Below are 24,491 nucleotides of genomic sequence, written 5' to 3' on the forward strand. Positions count from 1 at the left end.
CAGACTAGCAACTGCCCATAACAGATACAGTCACTTGTCAATTTACATGCAATATATTGCCTGGTCTTAAGAGACTGGTTGGTAGAAAATTAATTATGCCCCCTCTAAACATGTTTTTTTCAGTTGATACATGTTGCAAATCTTCTAAATCATTCCATGGATTACCCTTCCTGACAGTTTTCTTTCAATCTCTATTTTAATTTTATTTCTCAGAGTTTCGGTTGATTCATCACCCATTCTTCATTAACAATAATTGCCTAAGCGACAAGACTGAACCTAATCAGCTGCACATATATCCCTGTTTCTGTTTAATTTTCTCTTTTGTAAACATTTACACTGCAATGTTCAGCATTTGTATGTCCTTTTTCTTATAATTTTCAAGTTCAGTTTTCATTTTTTTTTTAATCAGAAAGAACCTTAATTGAACATTTGCAAGCATACAGGTTCCACAGATTCTCTTGAGTTTTCATTACAAAAGTAGATTTTCTCCAGTCATAGATCAGGACCTCTTCTGATATGTTATGGTGGGAGCAATGGGGCCAATATAGATATAACTGTTTAAAGTATATTGATGTAGTTGTGTCTGCATATTCAAAAACTAAGAACGATAGTTCTTAATTATATCTTTTGCATCTTATCATGTGTGTGTAAGCAGATTCTGTTGAGTTTTGGGCATGTTTTTTATAAGAATTCACAAATGGTGCCACAAACTTCTTTGCAGTATCCTAGATGTACCTGTCATACAGTTGTTGGGAGGTGCAGACTGTCACTTTACTGGTGACATTAGACTACTTACCAGACAAAAATAGAAACTGGTCTACAGAGCTGGGACAAACTCCTTTAGCACCTAGAGCAAAAATGCCAAAGTGTTGCTCCTCTAATCATTTTTCCTTAGTTTCCAGCATATGCATTTCCCTACAAACTCCCTTTCCTGCCACCAGTGCCCATTACATAGTCTCTCTGTAGATGTAAAATTCACCCTTGTTATCTGCTTTCCTGTGCTTTAGGATAAGTCAAGACAGCTGGTTGGAACTGCGCTTCCAGAGCAGAGGCAGGAGCCAGGTAAGCATACCTATATTGAAGTGTCATCTTTGAGCCTGACTGGCAAGCACTGCTGTTTAGAAAATCAAGATTTCAAAAATCCAGAGATCCAGATCAGGACCTCAGTGCACTTGAATGGACATCAAGCTTGAATAGACATCAAGAGATGTGCCTGAATTTGAGCACTGCTTTCAGTTACTGGGCTGTTTCTGGACTGCATGAAGGCAGTTTCCTGGACTGAAGGAAAGTAGCGTTTTTTACTGATTATGAGCGAAGAATTACCTTAGCAACTTAGTTTGCAGGTCCTGCTCATTTTGTGCCACCCACTGCCCAAGGAGATTGCCTCTTCTAATTAACCCTTGGCCCATTATAGTCTTCAATGAAAGCAGAATATTATGGTTATGACTCTTCAGTCCCATATACCATCCAGACACCAGTGACCTCAGTAAGGTAAATATTGGGGTAATAGGTATATAAGCAGATGATAAGATCGGTTAGAGTCAGGAATTATGTAAATCATGACCTTTTCGCAGATACGAATCTTTCTTTCCATGCTGCAAACAGGAAGTCTTTCTCTACCACTTTTTACTGTAAAACAACTTGGAAATGTATAGGATATGTCTTATATTTTGGAAAAATGTATATCCCCCACTGAAGAGATTTCATCCCACATGCTATCTTAGCGACACCTGTGACCATCATAGGAAGGAAGGGGAAATCTTACAACCTTTCCATACTCTATCCAAAACTTAAAGTGGTTTTAAAGGCTTAAGGTTTTTTTTTTTACCTTCATGCATTCTATAAATGAAGGTAAAAAAACCTTCTGTGTGAGGTAGCCCCCAGCCTCCCCTAATTATTACCTGAGCCCCATCGCAATTCAGCTATGTGCACAAGAGCTTCGGCTCTCCGTGGACTCTCCCGCCTCATTGGCCAGTAAGCTGAAGAGGAGAGAGAGGTGGCAGGGCCTAGGCTCTGTGTGTGAATGAACATGCAGAGCAGAGATTTGGGAGTGAGCCTGTTTGGGTGCCCCCTTAGCAAGCTGCTTGATCTGGGGGCACTCAGCAGGAGGGTAGGGCCAGGAGCACCAGCAGGCAAACCCACTGCACAGAGCAGGTCAGCATAATATGGTTTTATTTTTTTAATTGCCTTTAATATCACTTGATAAAAAAAAACATTTTGACTGGCATTTCAACACCAATGACAGAAAACCTCTTTTTGCTAGAAAAACTTGGCTGAATTGGTATAAGTTTGTCTACAATTAGAAGCCATCAAGATTCTCCTACCTGAGGATGACATCAAATAGGTTTTCTAAATGTACCCAGTGGGGGGTTATTTATAAGATCAACTTTTTCAGACAGCTCTTAGACAGCAGTCAAATTCTATACCTGCCATAGGCACTCTGGGTTCTCTCAGTATAGCATCCTGTAGTCTGTATGTTCCTTACTTTTTGTTGGGGTATGTTCTGGATGAGAGAATGCAAGCACGCCAATCGCCAATTATGTTCTTCAAATGGGTCTGCATAAGCATGTACATGTGAGCATCTCAGTGGTTCCAGATTCTCATAACCCACATATTCATTCACACATGCACACCATTATATGCATGCATATAGCAGAACAGGTATAAACGTTTCTTTAAACCAGTGTTTCTCAACTCCAGTCCTCATGGACCCCCAACAGGTCATGTTTTCAGGATTTCCATTATTTTGCACAGGTGATTTGATCAGTTTCACTGCCTTAGTAATTACCACAGCTGTTTCATCTGAGGGAAATCCTGAAAACATGACCTGTTGGGGGTCCATGAGGACTGGAGTTGAGAAACACTGCTTTAAACGCACCATCTATTCACTCTCTTTGTCTGTAATAGTTTGTTGGCTCTTGGGTATGCTTTGCTATGGTTTGCATTGCTTTTTAGTTGCTGACCTTAGTATTTCATGATCTGTGATTCTTTGATACTCCTTGTGTCTGTCATCCAGGCCATAATACTAGTTCTTGCTTTAGCTTTGTAGTCTTAAAGTGTTACTAAACCCCAGACCCTGCAATCACTATATCTGGTCTCCCACAGGATACAGAACATGGAAATGCAATTATTTCAGCAAATATAAACTGCTAAATATCTTTTCTCATCAGCAGTTAGAGCAGTCTTGTAACTTCTATCAGTGTCCAGCAGAGGACATGTTAAAGCTTGTAGGAGGAGTTTTCATTCTGCTCTATGAGAATGCAGAACCCCTGACCTCTGTCTGGACAGTGCTGATTGGCCCTGTGCTGATTACATGTACTCTTCAAGAAAAAAAAAACAAAAAAACCTCTCTAGCAATACACACCAAACTGAGCATATGCAGAGTGACTCCACATGATATGTCTTATCAGGAGATAAGAAGTGGACACTGGAAGAAGGGGTGGATCAGAGAAGTCAGGATCAAACAGCGTTTTTACACAATACAGAGGATTAACCCCTTAGGTTCCATAGTAGGTATAACAAGCATGCTTTACTGCATATAGAGACTGATTTCACTGTTGTGGGTTTAGTAACACTTTAAGAGCAGCCTACCTGGTTCCTGACTCTGGCTAGAACCCTTTCACCTCCCTTTATTATTCCTCTGAATTAACTACTTTAGCATCTGGTTTCAACTAATGCGATGTGGTTCTACATTTAAGATCCGGGGGCATCCAAATACTGATAGGTATATCAAACCTGAAAGATGTGTGGCAGAAATAAGAGGTTATATGTATGTGTTATTTTTCTACTCTAAAACAACAAAAGGATTAATACAAATCTTTATGGCTCAATTTATTATTCTTTTTATAGTCACCTGGGTCTTATGAGCAATTCTGGAATTAATATATCATATGCAACGCATAGTTTGGTATTACTATCTTTTTTACTTTATTTCACTTTTATATATAATCTTTCTTTTTTGAGACACGGTGCCTTAGGGCTCACCTAATGTCAGGTAACTTAGGGGTTAACTGGATATCGCAAACAAAATACACAAAGATTTTAGGGTTGTAAATGTGTTATTAGTTACACAATAATTTGTAACATTTTTAATTTGCTTTGATAGTATTTTTTCAATATGTAATGTTCCACTGAGCCTTCTTCCTTCATTTCTTGGCATTTTAAATGAAGGCTGCTCCTTACATCTCTATGACTTGAGAAATGAGCTTGGATGCCCTGAAAATAGTAGTCACACCCCTTCATTGCTGGTCCTCCTAGGTGTGACATCATTTACATGCCTGAGCCCAATATGCGCTTCTAGGTGGTTCCAGAATTTCCGGGTTCGGCTTGTCAGGGTCTATCCATCCAACCAGTGTCTGCTCAAGTGCTACATCGCAGATGAGTGCACCACCAGGCTGGACAATTGCATTCCTACTTGACGTGACTTCCTTTGTTTTGTACATGTGAGGTGCTATTTGACTTTTAATAAAAGAGCATCACTAATACTACACTTAATTGACACCCCATTATCTTCTTTTATGCTTACAGAGATCACTTCTATCTCACGGTGGAGCTGCCACAGGTGTAATTGGATCACTATACTATTATGGACTTTTTTGTTGAACTTTTCTGTTGTGACTTTAGACATTTACTGATTTCCGCAGCCCCTGATTTTGGTTTTACCTTTATGCTCCATTATTTGTCTTTTATAATATGTTCAAATTGCCTGGTGTCCCTGGATATAGTAAAAGAGTTAATATGTTGACAACTGTCTTTTTGTAAACTTTTATTGTTGAAAAAACCTACTGAATCTGTGTTAATATGTATTAAAAAAAAGAACAAAATAGTAACAAAAAGAGTAACAAAGCTACAAATTACCTATTAATGATACCTCCCTACATTTGCTCTTTAAAAATGAACTACACCAAGCATTTTAAGAGTAACAACGCTGGGGTGCTAACACCTTGTAATCCTTTAACATACCTGTTAGTCTTCAAAATGAATCCTTATGTTCCTCTTTTGACCCTGTATACAGGTTGAACAGAGGAAGGTTGGAATAAGCCCCTTCCCCTGACATTCAACCGTCGATTATCAAATCTGCAGAAATTCTGGCATTTGACAGCTGAATGACGGAGGTCCATGCCTATATTTAGCTTGTGCAGAAGTAGAGGTTGAGGCATTGTGCAGACTTGTAATATGTCTATGTGTTGTACACTACTTATTGCCCCTGTTTCTCTCCTTGCACTTGTCCCAGTCATATTGCATGAAGGTATGCTGGGCACAACAGGTGGGAGGGAGCCTGAAATGTTATGAAAAGCAGATATAGCTGTTGCTTGCTGGTGGTTATCCTGTCTTTTCCAGGGGGAGGGTGGAAGGCCAATTGCAATCTTGATCACCTATCATCGTTACAGAGCCCCCATCAGTTCATCACCATGGAGCACTGTATGAATTATGGTAGGGTCACAGGGCAGCTAACGTCTGGAAATGGGCTGCAGATACTAGTAGAATACTCCAGCTGTATTAACCCAATTCTGCTTTCACCTAAATCAAAATACTCCTTAGGTCACTATACAGGTCCCAATATACTCTTTTATTTGCAATACAGACCCTGAAAAATCAGAAGATAAAATGCAGCTCATTATTAAGACTGACAGCACTCAAAGGAAAGGACAGAATAGGCCTAAATTTTAGATGCAGAATATTAGCCCTGAAGAACCTGGGCAGTAAGGGGGCATCAAAAAATGAGAAAATAAGATTACTGAACTCTATTTTTAGGTGCGAGAGTAACAATTTCCTCATAGAATCTACATGTCTTTTGAGATTTAATATAGTTTTCTGCAAATCCAATAATGCCTTCATTGACTGTGGGGCAACTACCAGCAGCTCAGATCTGTACTTTGCTCAGTCGCTTGAAATATCTTTTCAGATGAATGTAATCCTTTCAAACATGGCCCGACTTGTTTTTTACCCTTTCTTTAGGAATGAAAAAGGCTAAATGCATACTGGAACTTTGGACTTCAATTTCTTTTTTGGCTCCATGCACACTAGCTTAAAAAAATGCCAGTGCTTTTAGCAGAAAAAATGTGTTTTTTTTGTACTAGCGTTTGGGAGCATTTCTGCCAGAAAAATGCTCTCAAAAACACAAAACAAAAAGATGTTTTTTCTGCCTTTAAACGTGGAGCTTAAAAAATGCCTGTAGACTACCTAATATGCATGGACACATAGGATGACATTAGTTGCTTCTATAAACAAAACGCTAAACTCCTCTAGGAGAAGGGTTTTGTAAGCTAGTGTGCATTAAGCCTTAATCTGGATACTGTCACATCAGGGTTTCCAGAATAAATACTATCATCTACCATATTACCTAGTTGTCAGACTGGCCAAATAGCATGTGAGAGTCAGGAGTGTTTACAAAACTGCTGTAACTTGCCCATTCAGGTTTCCAGCTTGATACTGCAGGGCTTGCTTCCCTATTGTGCCAATTTACAAGTGGTCTTCAAGGGTAAAGTAGCTAAAAATCTTATGGCTAGCCTATTGTTTTCCTTGCAGAAGTCTGCCCTTTAGAGGCAGGTTTTCTTTTACTGATCAACAAAATAACAAAAAAAAGACCGCAAAGACGTAGTGCATTACCTTAAAATAGTTTGTTAAAAAAACAAAGTCCATAAAACATACTCACAAAAGGCCATATGGCTAAAAGCGTTGAATATAATAAAACCAAAGTGCTGACGTCAAGGTCAAGATATAAAAGTCTCATACTGAGACCTAGGCATCATGCAAGCACAGACGCAAATGCGGATGTGTTTTGAGGGACAGACTCTCTTTTTAAGGGAAAAATTTGCCAGCTAGTCTCAACTCAGTGTTTTCAGGGAGCGTCTAAAAGTGGACAGAGTAGGAGATAGTCGGACAGATTGGGTAGGGAGTTCCAGAGGATGGAAGAGGCTCTAGAGATGTCCCGGGGGTGACAAGGGAGCTAGAGAGCAAGTGGTCTTGGACAGGGGCGGACTGACAACTCATGGGGCTCCCGGGCAATAGGGGATCATGGGGCCCTGTGTCCTTGCCCAAACTCAAAAAAAGCCTATGAAAAAGGTACCAGGGGAATCTTATGGGGCCCCCTACTGACCCCGTGCCCTCGGGCAGTGCCAGAGTTTCCAAATGGTCAGTCCACCCCTGGTCTTGGAAGGAATGAATAGAACAATTTGGTTGATATTTTTAGACAAGGTTAGTGATGTAGCTAGAGGCTGAGTTGAAGATGGCTTTATAAGTTGTTACTAGTATCTTGAATTTAATTTGTTGGGTGTGCGGGAGCCAGTGGAGGAATCCGCAAAGAGGGGTAGCAGACACTGCGCAGTTGGTAAGGTGGATGAGTCTGGCGACAGCATTCATGATGGACTGAAGATAGTCCGTGTAATGGTAAGCCAATGAGGAGGAAGTTGCAGCAGTCAAGGCAAGAAATGACCAGGGAGTGAATTAAAAGCTTTGTGATGTCATTGGTTAGGAAGGGGCGTATCTTGGAGATGTTGCGGAGGTCGAACTGGCAAGCTTTGGACAGAGATTAGATGTGGGGCTGAAAGGATAATTCAGAATCCAGGATTACACCCAGCACCATGGCATGCGGGGATGGGTTGATAGTTGAGCCATTGATCTTGACAGAAAAGTTAGAGGAAGTGGTATGTGGGAGGAAATATTATGAGCTTGGTTTTGGATAGAATGAGTTTCAGGAAGTGGTGTGACATCCAGTCTGATATGTATGTTAGTAGATTAGTGATGTGTGAGGAGACTGATGGAGTGAGCTGTGGGGTAGAGAGATAGATTTGAGTGTCATCAGAATAGAAATGGTATTGAAAGCCATGGCAGGCTATCAACTGACCCAGGGAGGAGGTGTAGATCGAGAATAGGAGAGATCCAAGAACAGAACCTTGGGGAACCCTGATTAGAAAGTTGACACTGAAGGTACAGAGGGATAGGTAGTGTGGCAGTGCGGTGTCCTGCCACGGTCAAACTCAAGTCGAAAACCCTGGATTCTCAACCAGGCAGGTTGAGGGGCTCCAGAGAGTTAATGTATTGCAGAGGAAACTGACTTTTCGGTTTCCTCATTTATTCAGTAAGTTTGTTTTGGGATCTGGAGCCTGGAGATTTCGAAGAGATCTGGGAGGGATGAAATCTCCAATCCGGGGTCCATGTTTTGAGAACCCCCAGCACACTGATTGCACAGGTGTGTAGAGGCCTAACCATAGTTCTGGGCTCCACCCCAGCAGTTAGGAGTCAGGCGGGCTCCACCCCGGCAGACAGGAGGTCTCTGCCGTGGAGTCAGGTGGGCTACACCTAGGAGAGGTGGAAGCCAAAAGCAGCAAGGGGCTGCTACAGAATAGCTGTGTGCTAAAGGTTCGCTGGGTGCCAAAAGAACCTTTTGGGAAGAGTCTGCAGGAGGCAGACTTAAAACTGGGTACAAGCCAGGAGGCTGAATATTGATTTGCTTGATGATGGATACCCCTGCGTGGGAAGCATTTTTGTTGTTTGAACTTTCTTAAATAAAAGTGGGCAAAAAAGCCCTGAAAAGAAAGCGAGTTGCTGTGTGTTTTGAAGAAGAGCTCTACCACTTGAAGCGAGTTCCCACATATGGTGGAGGATGCGGGCAGAACTAGAGATCCCAGCAAGGAAGTAAGTTCATGTGTTGAACTGTGTTTGGTGCATGACTCTGCACTATCAGTGTGTGCAGGTGAGGAGATCCTGCAGAGAAAAGGAACTTTCCTTAAAGAGACAGTGCTCCATTGTGTTGATGGACTATGCAAAAGTGTTGTGGAGTGACTGCAAAGATGGGGTGGTCAAAACTCAAAAAAGAAGCAAGATTTTCTGAAATGATAGACAGAGCCCTGTGGCTGGAGGGGTTGTTACCACCAGAACAAGCCCCATACATGGCTGCACAAAGTTTGCCACAGTGGGAAGTGCATGCTGTTGTCCCTGGCAATGCTGCTGAAAGGAAACCCGTTTTCTGTGTGCAGAGTACTAAGCCTGAAAGAGGATGCAGTGTTGGAAGTTCGGCTAAGATACTGCCGCAAGAGCGCTGTTTGCGGTGCAGTGAATGGGGGCACACTGTCTCCAAGTGCCCATTATCCCAGCTTCCAGTACAAGGTGACACAACCAGACAAAGGTCTGGGTATGCAAATGGGAAGCCTGCTTGGAGTTCCAGGAAGGAGCAGCAGGTTGCCCAAAAGTTTCAGAAGGATGTGGTTGCCCATAGCAACACATGTAACTTCAGACCTGCGGACCCTGTGAGAGAAGTGTCGTCTGCAGAGGATTGTGGCAACGCAGAGATGAGAGTTCAGCGCATCTGGAGGAACCCACAAAGTTCAGCTGGGAGAGTGCCATCTCCCATAGCAACAGGAGAAAGCCTGCCAACCAGGAGAAGGGGCTACAAGGGAGATGTGGTTCCATATCCCAAGAAGGTTGTCGGTGGAACCATACCCTGCCTGGAATGTGGTCAGTTTGGGCATGGTATCTTTACCTGCCCCATATTATGGAATACCACTGATGAGGGTGCTACTGGGCAAAAGTCTTCATCTGCAAGCCCAGATTCATGTTTAAAAATGTTGGCAGCCACCTCTAGCAACAGTGAAGTACCTGTTTTGCCTGCAGGGGGTGCCAAGGAGTCAGAAGTGCCTGCCACAGTATCATCCTATAGCTGCATGGATGAACTGGCTGGCCAAAGCCAAGCAGAGGAGATGACAGAAAGGATCCAGATTCCACGCACTCAAGTGAAGGTGAAGCCTGTTACAGTGGTGGGTAAGACTGGTACTTTTGGGATAAATGTGAGAGACACTAATGCACTGCTTGAGACTGAACTTGAGACACTCTGCTATAAATATGGGATACTCCCAGTTGGGAAACCCACTGCTGGTGATCATGAGAAAGACTTGCCTCTGTATAATGCTCTGTTTAGTGGGGAGGCAACGGTTAAAAATGTCAATGTGAAGAGTACTGATATTGGGGTTGCACCAATGTCATATAAACAGAATGCTGAATTAAATGTAGTAGGGGTGACCACTAAGCAGGATGTGTTCTCTCCCCTAGCAACAGTGGTTAAGGTAACCCGGGATAACTATGGTGTTGCTCTGGTGGATCAGAGTGTATCTGAATTGAGTGATGAGAATTTTTTATTGCAGTGTGGCAATGGTGAATCTAAAAGGTATGAATGTATTCATAATGATGATGGGTTAATGCAATCCACTAATGCTAAAGTTTTTGTAGTGAATGACACGCCACTAGGTCACGGTGGTGAGAGTAGGAAATTGCAACCTGTTGTGCCTAGAAAAGGAGTCTCCCATTGTGATATGGATAATGAAGATATAGGTAATGGGTGTGATACAGAGCCACTCTGTCCCTCTGTGCCTCCTTCAGCGGTTGGAGTAGTACTGCGTAGTACCTCTGATGGGATCACAGGGACAATGGACTGGGACAGATGGGCAACAAGCTTGTTGGCATTTATAAAAGATGCTTCTGTGGGTAACAATGGGGTGGACATGGTTTCTGCTGTGCTGAATATAGGGACTGTGGAGCAGCTATTAGTCCAGGGCGCTTCTGTCGCTGCTAAAATTAACCCACCGCTGGTAAAAGGCACAGTTAAGGATAAACGCTCAGCAGAAGTTTTGCGCACAGCCCATAAAGGAGTTAATGGTGTAGTATACCAAACTGATACCCATAGAGAAGCCGTGGAAGAGCTCATTGACACTGAGCCTCAGAGTATTTGGGTGAATCCCACACCTGGTTACGCTCTGGGAGAGCCCCAGGTTATTGTATTGGGTACCTCCAGCCGAGAGGAAGCCTCGTTAAGAAGCCCCACCTCTGAGGCATCAGTAAATGAGGGTCTCCATGTCTCCAGGAAGGTCTTATGGGTGGAATCAGGCTGTCTTTTTATAACAGACCTGCTGAAGGAAATGTTATCCTTCTGGAGTGTACAGCCGGTGTATACCTTGCTGTCTCTTCCATGTTCGGGAGAGCTGGTACAGTGGAGTCCCGCTAATCGGAGCTGGGTATTACAGGCTATACAAAACAAAGATGGTCAATATAGGAATTCTGTGATACCATCCTTGTTGGTAATGGTGAAAATTGTCTTTCAGTGCATTGCTGGGTTGCTTCATAGCAGTAATCTGTATGAGAGGCACACCAGAGTACTGTTGGACAGGACAGAGGTTTGGGCAGAAGTGCCGGAAGACGCATGTAAATGTGATGTGGTTGGGGTCGTCTACCCAAATGCAGAATTATGTAGGGAAGGTCACTCTGGAAAAGTTTTCCAAAGGTCCAGTAAACGCCCAAGTTATAAGAATGAAAGGTCTAAGGGAAATGGCCCAAAGCTTAACGAGGGGATGTTAAAAGAGTTTGATGCCACAATAAAAGAGCCCATGTCTGTTACTAAAGGGTTTAAAAATATATCCCCTGTAAAAGTAAATGAAGCAAAAAGGGATGGTCTAGAGGAATTTGAGGGAGCACGTTGTAACGTTACAGGTACCTGGCACGTAAAGCTTAGGCGTCAACCTCAGGTTACAAAGGGTACTGAGACTTGTAAAACCCCCACTGGTGAAAGGACTAGCATAGTCTTAAGGAACTTAGAAAGACAGCGCTTTTGGAAGCGCACTCGTAAAAAGGCACAGGGATGTCATAGAGCCCAAGTAAGGGTAGCAAGAGGAGACGAGGGAAGTCATGTCTTGGGGCAGGGAGTAGTGTCTCCCTTTGATGAAAATGAAGTCAGCCAGGATTGGACCTTTACAGGTGATAGTCGGCACAGAAGTGCTAAAGGAAGGGTTTTAGGTTTGTGTGTTCCGCCCCCTACGGGGTCAAAACAAAGGGGGGGGATATGTGGCAGTGCGGTGTCCTGCCACGGTCAAACTCAAGTCGAAAACCCTGGATTCTCAACCAGGCAGGTTGAGGGGCTCCAGAGAGTTAATGTATTGCAGAGGAAACTGACTTTTCGGTTTCCTCATTTATTCAGTAAGTTTGTTTTGGGATCTGGAGCCTGGAGATTTCGAAGAGATCTGGGAGGGATGAAATCTCCAATCCGGGGTCCATGTTTTGAGAACCCCCAGCACACTGATTGCACAGGTGTGTAGAGGCCTAACCATAGTTCTGGGCTCCACCCCAGCAGTTAGGAGTCAGGCGGGCTCCACCCCGGCAGACAGGAGGTCTCTGCCGTGGAGTCAGGTGGGCTACACCTAGGAGAGGTGGAAGCCAAAAGCAGCAAGGGGCTGCTACAGAATAGCTGTGTGCTAAAGGTTCGCTGGGTGCCAAAAGAACCTTTAGCACACAGCTATTCTGTAGCAGCCCCTTGCTGCTTTTGGCTTCCACCTCTCCTAGGTGTAGCCCACCTGACTCCACGGCAGAGACCTCCTGTCTGCCGGGGTGGAGCCCGCCTGACTCCTAACTGCTGGGGTGGAGCCCAGAACTATGGTTAGGCCTCTACACACCTGTGCAATCAGTGTGCTGGGGGTTCTCAAAACATGGACCCCGGATTGGAGATTTCATCCCTCCCAGATCTCTTCGAAATCTCCAGGCTCCAGATCCCAAAACAAACTTACTGAATAAATGAGGAAACCGAAAAGTCAGTTTCCTCTGCAATACATTAACTCTCTGGAGCCCCTCAACCTGCCTGGTTGAGAATCCAGGGTTTTCGACTTGAGTTTGACCGTGGCAGGACACCGCACTGCCACAGTAGAATGAGAACCAATGAAGAGTACAGTCATGAAGACCAAAGGAGTAGAGTTTTTTGAGAAGGAGGGGGTGTTCTGCCATGTCAAAGGCAGCAGAGAGGTCCAGCAGTAGGAGTAGAGAATAATGTCCATTGGTTTTAGCCGTTAGTAGATCATTTGTGAGTTTTAGGAGAGCAGTTTCCATGGAGTGTCGAGGGCGAAATCCAGACTGAAAGGGATCAAGAAGGTCTTTTTTGGTGAGGTGGTTGCTCAGATAGTTGTAAACAAGACGTTCAAGAAATTTGGAGGAAAAGGGGAGTAAGGAGATGGGAGGTGGGTTAAGCTCCGTGGGGTCCAGTGAGGGCTTTTTAAGCTTGGGAATGACTAGTGCATGTTTTAGAGAATTGGGGAAGATGCCAGAAAAGAGGGAGAGATTAAAGATGTGAGTTAGAAAGCGTAGGATAGAGCCAGAAGGTGACTGTAGCATTTTTGAGGAAACTGGATCCAGGGTGCAGGTGGTTAGATGGGCATTAAGAAAAACGTTTAGCAACCTTATCTATAGTAGCGGGGTTGAATGAGGAAATTAGTGATGTACCTGTGGATATGGAGTGTTCAGGGCCGTCCTTAAGGCGGGGCAAAAGAGACAGCTGCCCCGGGCCCAATCATTGTTGTGGGGTCCAATAGTGCAGTGTATGGAGGAATGTGGTATGACCGTATACTAATGTGCAGTACATGGAGTGTATTATTGTAGAGAAAAGTATGGCATGGCAGTCTATAGCAGTGGAGTATATAGAGGAGTGTGGTGGGGCAGTGCTGTGTGTCGGTCCGGTAGCTCTGTGGGTAGCAGTGGTGGGGAGAGAGGATAGCGGAGGGTGATTGGTGGATGGAGGAGCAGGGATGGCAGTGGGGTAGTGCAGTGGATGGAGTTGTAGATTTGGGATGGCGGATCCCAGTGATTGGTGCTGTGCCCAGCTCTCGGTGGGTGACATGGAGCAGCACCAGATCGGAAGCGAATGGGGAGCAGGGCACAAGTGCAGTACAGTGCTGGCTGTCTCCCTGGATTCCTCCTTTGTGTCCTGGTCCCCAGGTCCCTCTCTCACGGTGCAAACTCACTCCCCCCCCAGCCAAGCAAATGTGCTGCAGGAAGAGGCCGGTGTCTGCTACTGCCCAAATTGTGAGTACCAACTGCTCCTCAATACAGAGGGCTCTGATGCAGGGTCTCTCCTACTCTGCCAGGCTGTCTGCGGTCCCCTCAGACACTGTCCTCTGTCCTCTACTCCTCCCCTGACCCTGTTCGGGAGCCTTCTCCTCTTCCTGCACCTCCGATCTGCTTTGCACCCCTCACTGCATACTGATCTACTGTACAGAACCATGTACCCATCACTATACACCCTGCCCCCACCACATAGATCCCTGCACCCCTCGTTATACACACTGCCCCCATCTTATAGAACACTGCACACCTCAATGTTCACCCTGCCCCCACCCTTCACTATTCACCATAACCTACTCTATAAAACTCTGCTCTGCTCACTATTCGTCCAACCCCCACACTGTATAATGCTGTACTGCTCAATATTTATCTGCCCCATCTTGACCCACTCTATAGAGCACTGCACCTCTGACTATTTACCCTGTTCCCAATGACATACTGCTCTAATCCATATACTACTGCCCCCACCCCATACTGCACTGCTCACTATTTACCCTGTCCCCACCCCATACTTTCCCAGATTTTATAGCATTGCACCACAACTATTTCCCTTTCTCCAACCTCATACTGATCCATTCTGTTTAACATATTTAACATAATGTGTCGCCTGGCCCATCAACCAAACTACCCAAAGCTAAAAAGTTAGTCCAACTCATCTGTTCTGACTATATTTTCAAACACTTTGGAGTCCCAGAAAATATATAGAGGAGATTATTTCCAAGGGGCTTCAGTACAGGTAGACATTACATTGTCCTATTCGTCTGCCTACCATTCCCAGACTAAAGGGCAAATAAAAAAGACAGACCAATCCATAGAAAAGTTCCCCCAATGGTTTTTTTCTAATTAACAATCAGCCATTGATCTTGAGCTGCATTTACTTTAAATTATGCTTCTTTGATTCCCCCCATTAATGTTTGCAGCAAAAAAAAAAAAAAGATAGCATTCCCTGTCAAATTAACCCTGTTTCAGAAGTAGAGGAAATAATGAAGACCAGTCTACAAGTCCAGTAAAACCTATATAGAACCATACAGAAAGCTCAGGCTCAAACATTGACCATAAAATGCAGGCTACAACCCAGCTGGTCAAATGCCTATATCTAGTTCTTCTCCTTGTTGATGATTGGGGAACCCTAGCAACTAACCAGTATCAGTATCTCCAACATTAAGTTATAGAACTTACTAAAACGAAAGAAGTTTGGTTTAAAGGAGAGATTTTCAGAATCATCTAGACTTTAGCAATGTTTTTTGTATGGACTCCATCCCTAAATCCCTTTTCAGTGACAAACTTTGTTCCAGCTGTCAGTAAGGTCCATAACAATCTGCAATTAGTATAGGAAGACATCTAGCAGGCATATCAAAGATCTTTCTCTTGTCACAAGAAATTGGATAATAAAAAGCAACATCCTGCTCTCCAGTCTATCCTGGGAGACAAGGCATGGCTATCCATAATAAATAAGCTAAATTAAATTTTGCACACTTCAGTTGACCTTATATGGTGTTAAAAAAACTAAGCCATTTTCTATCCACTTAAGATTCACTCTTCTCTTCCTATTATGAATTCTTCTCATGGCTCTTTAGATTTTCTTGTAGATCCACTCCTCCATATATGCAGTACATTTATATCTATATATTGGAAATACCACAAGCAAAATCTAAACAGAAATGTTCTAAGAGAGGTCTATAATGGAGGGTACTGTGAGTTTTTTTTCTCTGTCGGACTAGCTCAGTTACTAAGGCCAGCTGTGCCTAGGCATGTGCCTGTATCCTCTATTGTGTAAAATACAAAATGAACCTAGGCACACACAAGTGTCCTTGTATCCTCATACACTGAAACAATGCCTATGCATATAGGCTCCTGCTGGTCCTCTGTGGTACTTTGGTTGTAATCTCAGTGTCTTTTCCTGCTGTTCTGGTTATAAACAACCCTGTCTCCTGGCTATTGTTTGTTTGATATTTGCCCTAACCCGTCCATCTTTTTTAACTCCTGCCTGAATGCCACCTACCCTGACAACAACTTGTTTTAGCGTTTCCACCTTACTGTCAAATTGGTACATAAATTCAGATATCTAATACTGCCATTGTGGAAAAATCTAAAGGTTGAGAACTGTCAATAAACAGCATACCTTCTTGGATAGGGTTAATGATGAAAACCAGGCAGTTCTTAGGTGGACAGATAGAGGAACCCAAGTTGCCTGCTGGTGACACACAGATTAGATGTTACAGGAATACAAATTCAGAACTGCACTTATAATTTCTAATGGAGAATGAATATTGATTCTTATTTAGTTACTAGTGTGAGATTTTTGGGACAGTCTATCTCTGAAACAGGAAGGAATAAAACCCACTGAAACGCACAACTCTTGGCTCAAATGTATACAGTCTTTACTTTGTGATCCTAAATAGGTGAATCGGCTGGATTCTAAACGATTAATTATTTTAAAAGCTTGCACCGTAAGGGAATGTAAAACCCTTTAGAGCATCCCCTGAATGATATATGGGATGGTATCTGAACTACAGGGGGCATTTAATGAGGATGAATGACTCACAATCAAATATTTCTGTACATCTTTGGATGAATCTAAACTGGAAACTCTTTACAAACAGAAATAAAAAAGAACAGTGAGCGCTTAGAGGTTGGAGCCGCTAGCACAAAGAAGGGGTGACAAACCTAATATTCAAAGTAAACCAAAATAGTGCAGCACATAAAAATATATCAGTGAAGAGAATGCAAAAAATGTTCATTTAACAATTACCATGAATGCATCCAAATATTACACAAAGTGTACATAAATAGTCTAAAAAAGAATAAGTAACAAATTGTATATATATAAATAAATACACAACTATAAATTGATCATAAAGTGCCAATAATAATGAGTGCGACAACAGCCCAAAAGGAAGATGTCCAATAGAGATCTCCACTAATGGTGTTTACCAGTGTGGTAAAAAAATACATGCTGTATCCACAGTGCAAATCTTCTACCACTATGCACTCACCAGAAAGCTAATCATTATTAGCATAGCAAAATAACCCAGTCACAAGGGGCATCCACAGATCACTCCTCAATGTGGAGGAGGTACAGCCAAAACAAAGTCCTATTGGAAATTGCTCACCACACGGAGCTCAAGGATATTGTGTAGTATTTATTGATTAAATAGGTCAAACATTAAAACCAACTCTAAAAATCCATGTGGAAACAAACAAATATGGCCAGACTTACTAAGATGACTGCCGATCCAGGCTTCTGTAACAGCGATGTGACATCAGCACATAAGGCCCCACCCACACGCACATCCTCAAGAATGAAAATAAGTCTTATGGCAGAAAGTTTTTTTTATTGGAAATGGAGATTTTGAAATTCTCCACAATGCTTGTAGTGATGTCAGCCAACAGAAATTGGAATAGGCAGGCAGAGAAATCTCAGAAAAGAGTAGCTAGCCCAATAGTTCAATAAATGATTGCTTTTGTAGGTCCAAGGTATTTAAAGGTGTTAAAGTCCAGCTCAAGCCAAAATGGGGTACACAGATGCCTCAAGGACAGGAAGACACAGACAGCAAGAAAAGCCAAAAAAAAATGGGAGCTCGGTATTACATTGGGGGTCTTACTGGGATGAGGCACTGCCTTTATCTCATAAACTGCTTATCTCATCCAGATGGTATCACTGTTATACACAAATTTCACATCTCCATTCACAAGACTTGTTGAATATGCTTCTCTGCACCTGGGATGATTACGCACTCAGTGAATATGCCCTTTTATTGTACCTTTTTGTGATAAAAGAATGCATACCTACCAAAAATTATGGATGACAGTAGTCTTTAAATCACTTTATTAAAATAAAAAAGTTTTACTATGCCACTTTTACTACACCACTGTAGGAAGGTGCCTACTGTATGCTATTATTTTATTGTGTTTGCTTATGTTATTGTGTAGTGTTACTTTAAATATTTTGGATATTTTCCCTGTAGGTATGTCACTTCCCCATTTAAGTGCATAAATGCAGGGGAGCTGACCTCTTGAAAGAGTCTGGTATGGGAAGTAGACCTGTGGGAACCTATTCTATCACATAGTGTTTCTTCTTCTTGTGACCCCTTCAATGTTTGTCTCAGGGAGTCATGTTTTTATGGACTTTATTGCCAATGGACTATTAACCATCTCAGGTATGTGCAGCACAGCCATATGACCTCAGCCAAGTTGTACAGCTAACTGAATGTCAATCATACACGTATTTGAAGAATATATTGTAATGCACAGCTAATTTCAAGTCTGCCAGTAAAGAGGGCTTTTAGTAAATGAAGGTGTCTGTCTACTTTAATAAGAAGTGTCTTTAGAGGAGAAGAACAGCCAAAGCTCTCTTGGTTGTACTTCTTCAGTGGATCACAGGAGTGCAGTTCATTCTGCACTTCCGTGACCCATTTTCAGCTGACAGCAAGCTGAAGCCTGCTGTCAACTGATGTCACTTAGTCAGTCCAGGCTGGGGAAAGTCGGGATCCATCCTAGAGTCTGGAGGGGCACAAGTTTCAGCCTCTCAGCAACCTGCTGAGAGCCTGAGCCAGCCACTCCCGCCCCCTCCACAGCCCAGCGCTCCAGGGTTCTCACCCTTAGAGGCAGCGGGGGACAGATGCAGCATCAGACCGATGCTGCATCCACCTAGGTAAGTATAATTTGCAAAAAAAAAACCCATCCCTCTGGGTTGCCAGCCTTAAGCTTGTGCCAAATTGGTATAGCAGGATGACCCTTGTCATTAAGTTTAATGGAGTGGACTACGCATATAACCTTCAGGTTGGGATGTCTAATACAGGGGTTAGTAGCCAGTGTGAGATGTGAGTAACTGTGACAAGTGTCGGCATCCCTGATGTGGTGAAGAACTGAGGTGGCTAATGTCCCCAGTTGCGGATTGGTCTCCATACTGGAATCTGCTGTGGCGCAGGGTTGAGCTGAGCCTGGTCTTGGAACACATGAAGGAAAAGTCCTGTTAAATGTGCACAACCTTTATTTTTCCCTCCCATATACTTCCCTTTCCTATCTGAACCTTCCGCTCTCCACCCCCAGCTTAATTTTACTTCCACAGTAGGTCTAAAACACAGAACACATATCTCCATCTGTACACCACATACCTAGACTAATAGCTTTGAAAATGAGACTAGTGATAAATTTCTGCAAACCAACCAGGTCTTGATACAAAATCCCATGTGCAGACATTAATGAGACTTTTCGTCTCTATGACCTTCTTAACTTGCATAGAAAATCTCAGATGCCCAAATCCTTTCCTACTCTGTTTCAAAACAAAAATCTGGAGTTTTGCTTTCACAACAAAAATATTATACAAGTGTGCAGGTTTTTGATATATAGTTGTGTTCAAAATAATAGCAGTCAGACATCACTAACCTGATCAATCACTGTTTTTGGTAGAAATGATATTTCTACATGACAAGTAATTTACTAGCAGGTGTAGTAGAGTAATAGAAATCCAACAGACCCAACAGTCATGACATGCATGCTGCTGATTCTGTGTAATTGAATCACTAATTGAAAGGGGCATGTTCAAAATAATAGCAGTGTGGAGTTCTATTAGTGAGGTCATTCATTCTTTGAAAAACAGGTGGCAATTATTGCCCTTATTTAAGGAAGGAAGGCAGCAAATGTTGTATATGCTGGTTACAGTGCATTTCTTCCTGAAATTCTAAGGAAAATGGGTCGTTCCAGACATTGTTCAGAAGAACAGAGTACCTTGATTAAAAAGTTGATTGGAGAGGGGAAAACATATAAAGAAGTTCAGAAAATGATAGGCTGCTCAGCTAAAATGATCACAAATGCTTAAAATGGCAACCAAAACCTGAAAGACGTGGAAGAAAGCGAAAAACTACCATTCGAATGGATAGAAGAATAGCCAAAATGGCAAGGACTCAGCCAACAATCAGCTCCAGGCAGATCAAAGAAGGTCTAAATTTACCTGTGAGTACTGTTACAATTAGAAGACGCCTATGTGAAGCCAAGCTATTTGCAAGAAGCCCCCGCAAAGTCTCACTGTTGAAAAAAAGACGTGCTGAAGAGGTTACAATTTGCCAAAGAGCATACTGACTGGCCTAAAGAGAAATGGCGCAACATTTTGTGGACTGATGAAAGTAAGATTGTTCTTTTTGGGTCTAGTGGCCGGAGACAGTTTGTCAGACGACCCCCAAACACTGAATTCAAGCCACAGTACACTGAAGACAGTGAAGCATGGTTGCGCAAGCATCATGATATGGGGATATTTCTCATACTACGGTGTTGGGCCTATTTATCGCATACCAGGGATCATGGATCAGTTTGAATACATCAGAATACTTGAATAGGTCATGCTGCCTTTTGATGAAGAGGAATTGCCCTTGAAATGGGTGTTCCAACAAGACAACGACCCCAAACACACCAGTAAACGTGCAACATCTTGGTTCCAGACCAACCAGATTGACGTTATGGAGTGGCCAGCCCAATCCCCGGATCTTAATCCAATAGAAAATTTGTGGGGTGACATCAAAAATGCAGTTTCTGATGCAAAACCAAGAAATAGAGAAGAACTGTGGAATGTAGTCCAATCATCCTGGGCTGCAATACCTGTTTATAGGTGCCAGAAGTTGGTTGACTCCATGCAACACAGATGTACAGCAGTTCTCAGAAACAGTGCTTATACAACTAAATATTAATTAAGTGATTCAAAGGAAAGCAAAATCTTCAAACATTTTTCAGTTTATATAGTGAATGTTTGAGTTTGTAAAGAAGAATACAAATACTGCTATTTTTTTGAACGGTCTAATATTCATTATTCTTCAATTTTTTTTAGAGGAAAAACACAAATTTGATATACTTTTCTTCATGTTTTGATTTGGAATAGAATGTGTAGTGTTCCCAATGCATTTGTGTATATGGAAATAAAAGCTATTAGAAGGATTTTGAGCTTTATTCACTTTTTTCAACACACTGCTATTATTTTGAACACAACTGTACATTGCAGGCATTTCAAAGACCACAAATCACGAAAAAGAAGGAACATGAATAGGTTAGTGTAGTCATATTCATGTGTGTTAGGAGATGTGGGAGAGTAGCAGATGATAGAGAATAGCTTTGCCATGGATTGAAAGGATTGCCAAAGTCTCATTTGGAGGATAGGGTTGGGAAAATAATCACCAGGTGCAAGAAAGAAGAGTGAGACTTAATAACGGCAGAATAACAAATGAGGAGTCATTGAATTAATGTTCCCACAGAAGAAGATATAGTATGATGACGTATTTGAGAATAAGGGGAAAGAAGAAAATGGTAATGAATGAGAGGCTGAACATTGTGGGTAATGGTTTGATAAAAAAGGTTCATTCAGAGAAATAGTTTGATGAAGTATCTGAGGATAAGAAGACAATAGTAATGACAGGGAGGATGAGCATTGTGGGTTGTGACTAGAAAAACCAAGTCTGTGCAGATAAAAGTATTTACAGGAAGGCATCAGACCCCAGCCCTTCTCACCAAACTTGTGACTGAAGGCCACGCTGTCACATGCGTAACAATGCCACGCCCAGCTGCACCCTGCACAAAGATTTTCCAGCTAATGGACCACAATCTGTGTACCTGCAGCCTGAGAGCAATTGTTACTGGGGGCCAGGTTAATTACGCAATTAACCCTTCACACTGCCACCACCTCCTTTTTGTACAGAGAAAGAAGAAACTTGGCAATATTAGCAATAACACTATGATGTTTGAATAATCGTTTGTATACACAATGTCACCGCAGACAGATGTATGCAGACGTTTAAAACACACAGTAGTGCTCTTCAGAGGCAGGGATTCTTAGTTTGCATTAAAGAGCTTTAGAAACAGTTCAACACTTTCAGAAAGTAAGATTTATTACTAAAAGGTCAAAAGGGTGCAATAAAAATATTTACAGAAAAAGATGTAGCCAATATATATATATAAATATACAGAGAGCAATAACACAGCAAAAAGATAACAGAAAGAAGTTTATAGAGATAAAGTACTTGCCGTCAGCCTTGGTTTAGCAGATCAAGTTTCCTGAGCAAAAAGGCCTTTATCTCCCAAAGTTGGTTCCGATGTTAAAAGGGAGAATTCTTCAACTTAGCTCAACTCAGCTCAGCTTAGTTTAGCTTTTCTAGGAACTCAGCAGGGTGTCTCCCTGAAGCAGAGAACCAATCGCCTCATTTGGGCGGGTGTTGCAGGCAAAGACCCAAGCTAGAACCAAAATCCCTCTCAAGTTGATACCAGGGCAATAACTTTCCCTGGATACATGTAACATTCTATCCACGGGTAGATTAATATGCAGAATCACCTGCCGAATATCTAGATAGGAAATATGACATACCTGCTGGGACAGTTAAGGAGATATCTTTTTCTGCTCTCCTGTAGATGTCAGTTAGGGGGTGTAATATATCAGACGACTTGTATTAAAGTGACTGGTCTGAATATATGCCAGTTTTTTATTTAAGTCTTTCATATTCCAAGATATGAAATCATAAGGGAAAATGAATTTTGAATGTGATTTCTGTTTTGCGGCTTATCTGGAATGTCTTTGAAGCCCAGCGAAGGACTGGTTTATGGTTTTACGATCCCATTCCAAGCAAGAGTCTCGCAGACTCGCAGACATACGGGGGGGGGGGGGCAGGCTAATTGGGGTTTATAACCATGACGCCCTCCCAAGGTGTTTGCTGCCTGTGATCTCTGCATCAGACAGACCACATATCACTCAACAGAGAGGGAGGGGGGATTTGGAGGCTGAGAGAGATACAAGATGGAGGATCCTTAGCAAGATGGAGGACCGCGTCCATCTTTGTATGCACAATTGCTACATCATCCATTGCTAGTTCACTTGTAGTATAATTATAGTACTCTTTGAAATTATGCACTTTGCATATAGTACATAATTGACTATGTCATACATTGATCACTGAGCTCTACTTAACTGTAGGTTTTCAAGTGTGGTTCAATGTTGGAGTTACACACAGCAAACCAGTGCCATAAAAACACAGTGTCGGAGACAAACAATAAGGTCAATACCAATAGCTAGTGACAAAACATGATATGTCAGAAGAAAGGATGATCTGCATCAGAGCCAATTAAAACAGGTATGCTGCAGGAAAACATGTTATATTCATGCAGCAATGTGATAAGTTTTACTTATGAATGCAAACTCCACACAGATGGTTCTTTGGTCAGAAATGAACCTAAGATCCCCCACACTGCAATCATCAGTGATATTGACTTTATTATTTTGCTTTCTCATTTGGCATATATACAAGCAAACCACATGGAATACTGTAGATTCCTACTTACATACTGTAACTTACCTATTACAGTCAGGGTGCCAGTAACTTCAGCAGAGCCAAAGTTGTTTGTGATCTCACAGATATAAGTTCCACTGTCTTCCAGCTGCAGATCTGTCATACTCAGTCCTGTGCTACGTTCGCTCCGGCGGCTGTCAGAAGGCACTGGGCGGCCATCTTTAATCCAACGGGAGGCTAAGTTTGGATATCCTGAGGCAACGCATGGCAGCTGTACCTTATCCCCCACGAAGACCTCCTGGGATTGAAATCCATCAAGAAGAATGGGGACAGATTCTGCAGGGTCTAGGGTACAAATAAACAGGAAAATACAAAAACCGTGACTGCCAGCAATCACAAAAAATAAAAAGTGTGTATGGACCAGGGGCGGACTGACAACTCACGGGGCCCCCGGGCAATTGGGGATCATGGGGCTCCTGTGTCCTTGCCCAAACTCAAAAAAGCCTATGAAAAAGGTACCAGGGGCATCTCATGGGGCCCCCTACTGACCCCGGGCCCTCGAAGTTTCCAAATGGTCAGTCCGCCCTTGGTATGGACACAGGTGATTTAGTATTTTACATACTAGCTATCTGCATAGTAGTACAGTACTTAAAGTGGAATTTCACTTACTCAATGAACATTGACTATTTTTAATCCTTATCCCGCTAGCATTAGTAAATAGATAGGAAAGTATATCATATTTACTTGTTTTAAACTTTTTTTTTTACAATTCTTCAGTTACTTCCTAGTTTCCAGGCCTAGGCAAACAATGTCATACATCCCAGGAGTCTTCAGAAGGGCAGTAGATGTATTCCAGGAAGTAAATGTTACATGAATCATCTGTCCCTACTCAAGATGACCATGACCAGAAGTGTTCATGGGTGTTTTTCAAAGTGATTTCTTAGCAGAATAAAGCATGGAGACATGGATGGATGGGAGAGTTTTCTTACAATATTAAAAACAAATTAGATAGCATTTTGGTTTGCGGTGCTCAGATGCAGGGTAGTTCCTCTTTAATGTGAAACACTGCTTAAAAAGCAAAGGGGGGTACTGCAGCAAAAGCTGCTTTTTTTCTTTGTTACGGTTTAATTTATTGTTAAAGTGGACTTTTCAGTAACTGTAAAAGTCAGCATGGATAGATTCCTGATATGTCACAATGATAAGTCACAATATAGGTAACAGTAAATATTTATCACTATAAGCAGGCATTCAAATCATTTTATGAGACTTTTCCTATGCTGAGATAATATAATTAGTCTGCAACAGGAGGAAGCATTTCCTCAATCTCCTCTCTCCCTGTGATTAGACTGAAATGTTGTCATT

The 24,491-nt window shown here is 42.4% G+C and overlaps 1 protein-coding gene across 2 annotated transcripts in view; it reads right to left on the minus strand.

The window, feature by feature from the left end:
- DSCAML1 (DS cell adhesion molecule like 1) overlaps positions 1-24,491 on the minus strand; it is a 417,994-nt gene that overhangs the window by 125,957 nt on the left and 267,546 nt on the right. For both annotated transcript variants that reach the window (XM_089678617.1, XM_089678616.1), the window contains exon 5: positions 23,196-23,474. In XM_089678617.1, the coding sequence (XP_089534743.1) occupies positions 23,196-23,474 (279 nt within the window). The remainder of the gene's footprint in view (positions 1-23,195; positions 23,475-24,491) is intronic.

Source organism: Staurois parvus, unplaced genomic scaffold (genome assembly GCF_062004578.1).
Source record: "Staurois parvus isolate SC_StPar_1 unplaced genomic scaffold, SC_StPar_1.0 ptg000207l, whole genome shotgun sequence".
Classification (NCBI taxonomy): domain Eukaryota; kingdom Metazoa; phylum Chordata; class Amphibia; order Anura; family Ranidae; genus Staurois; species Staurois parvus.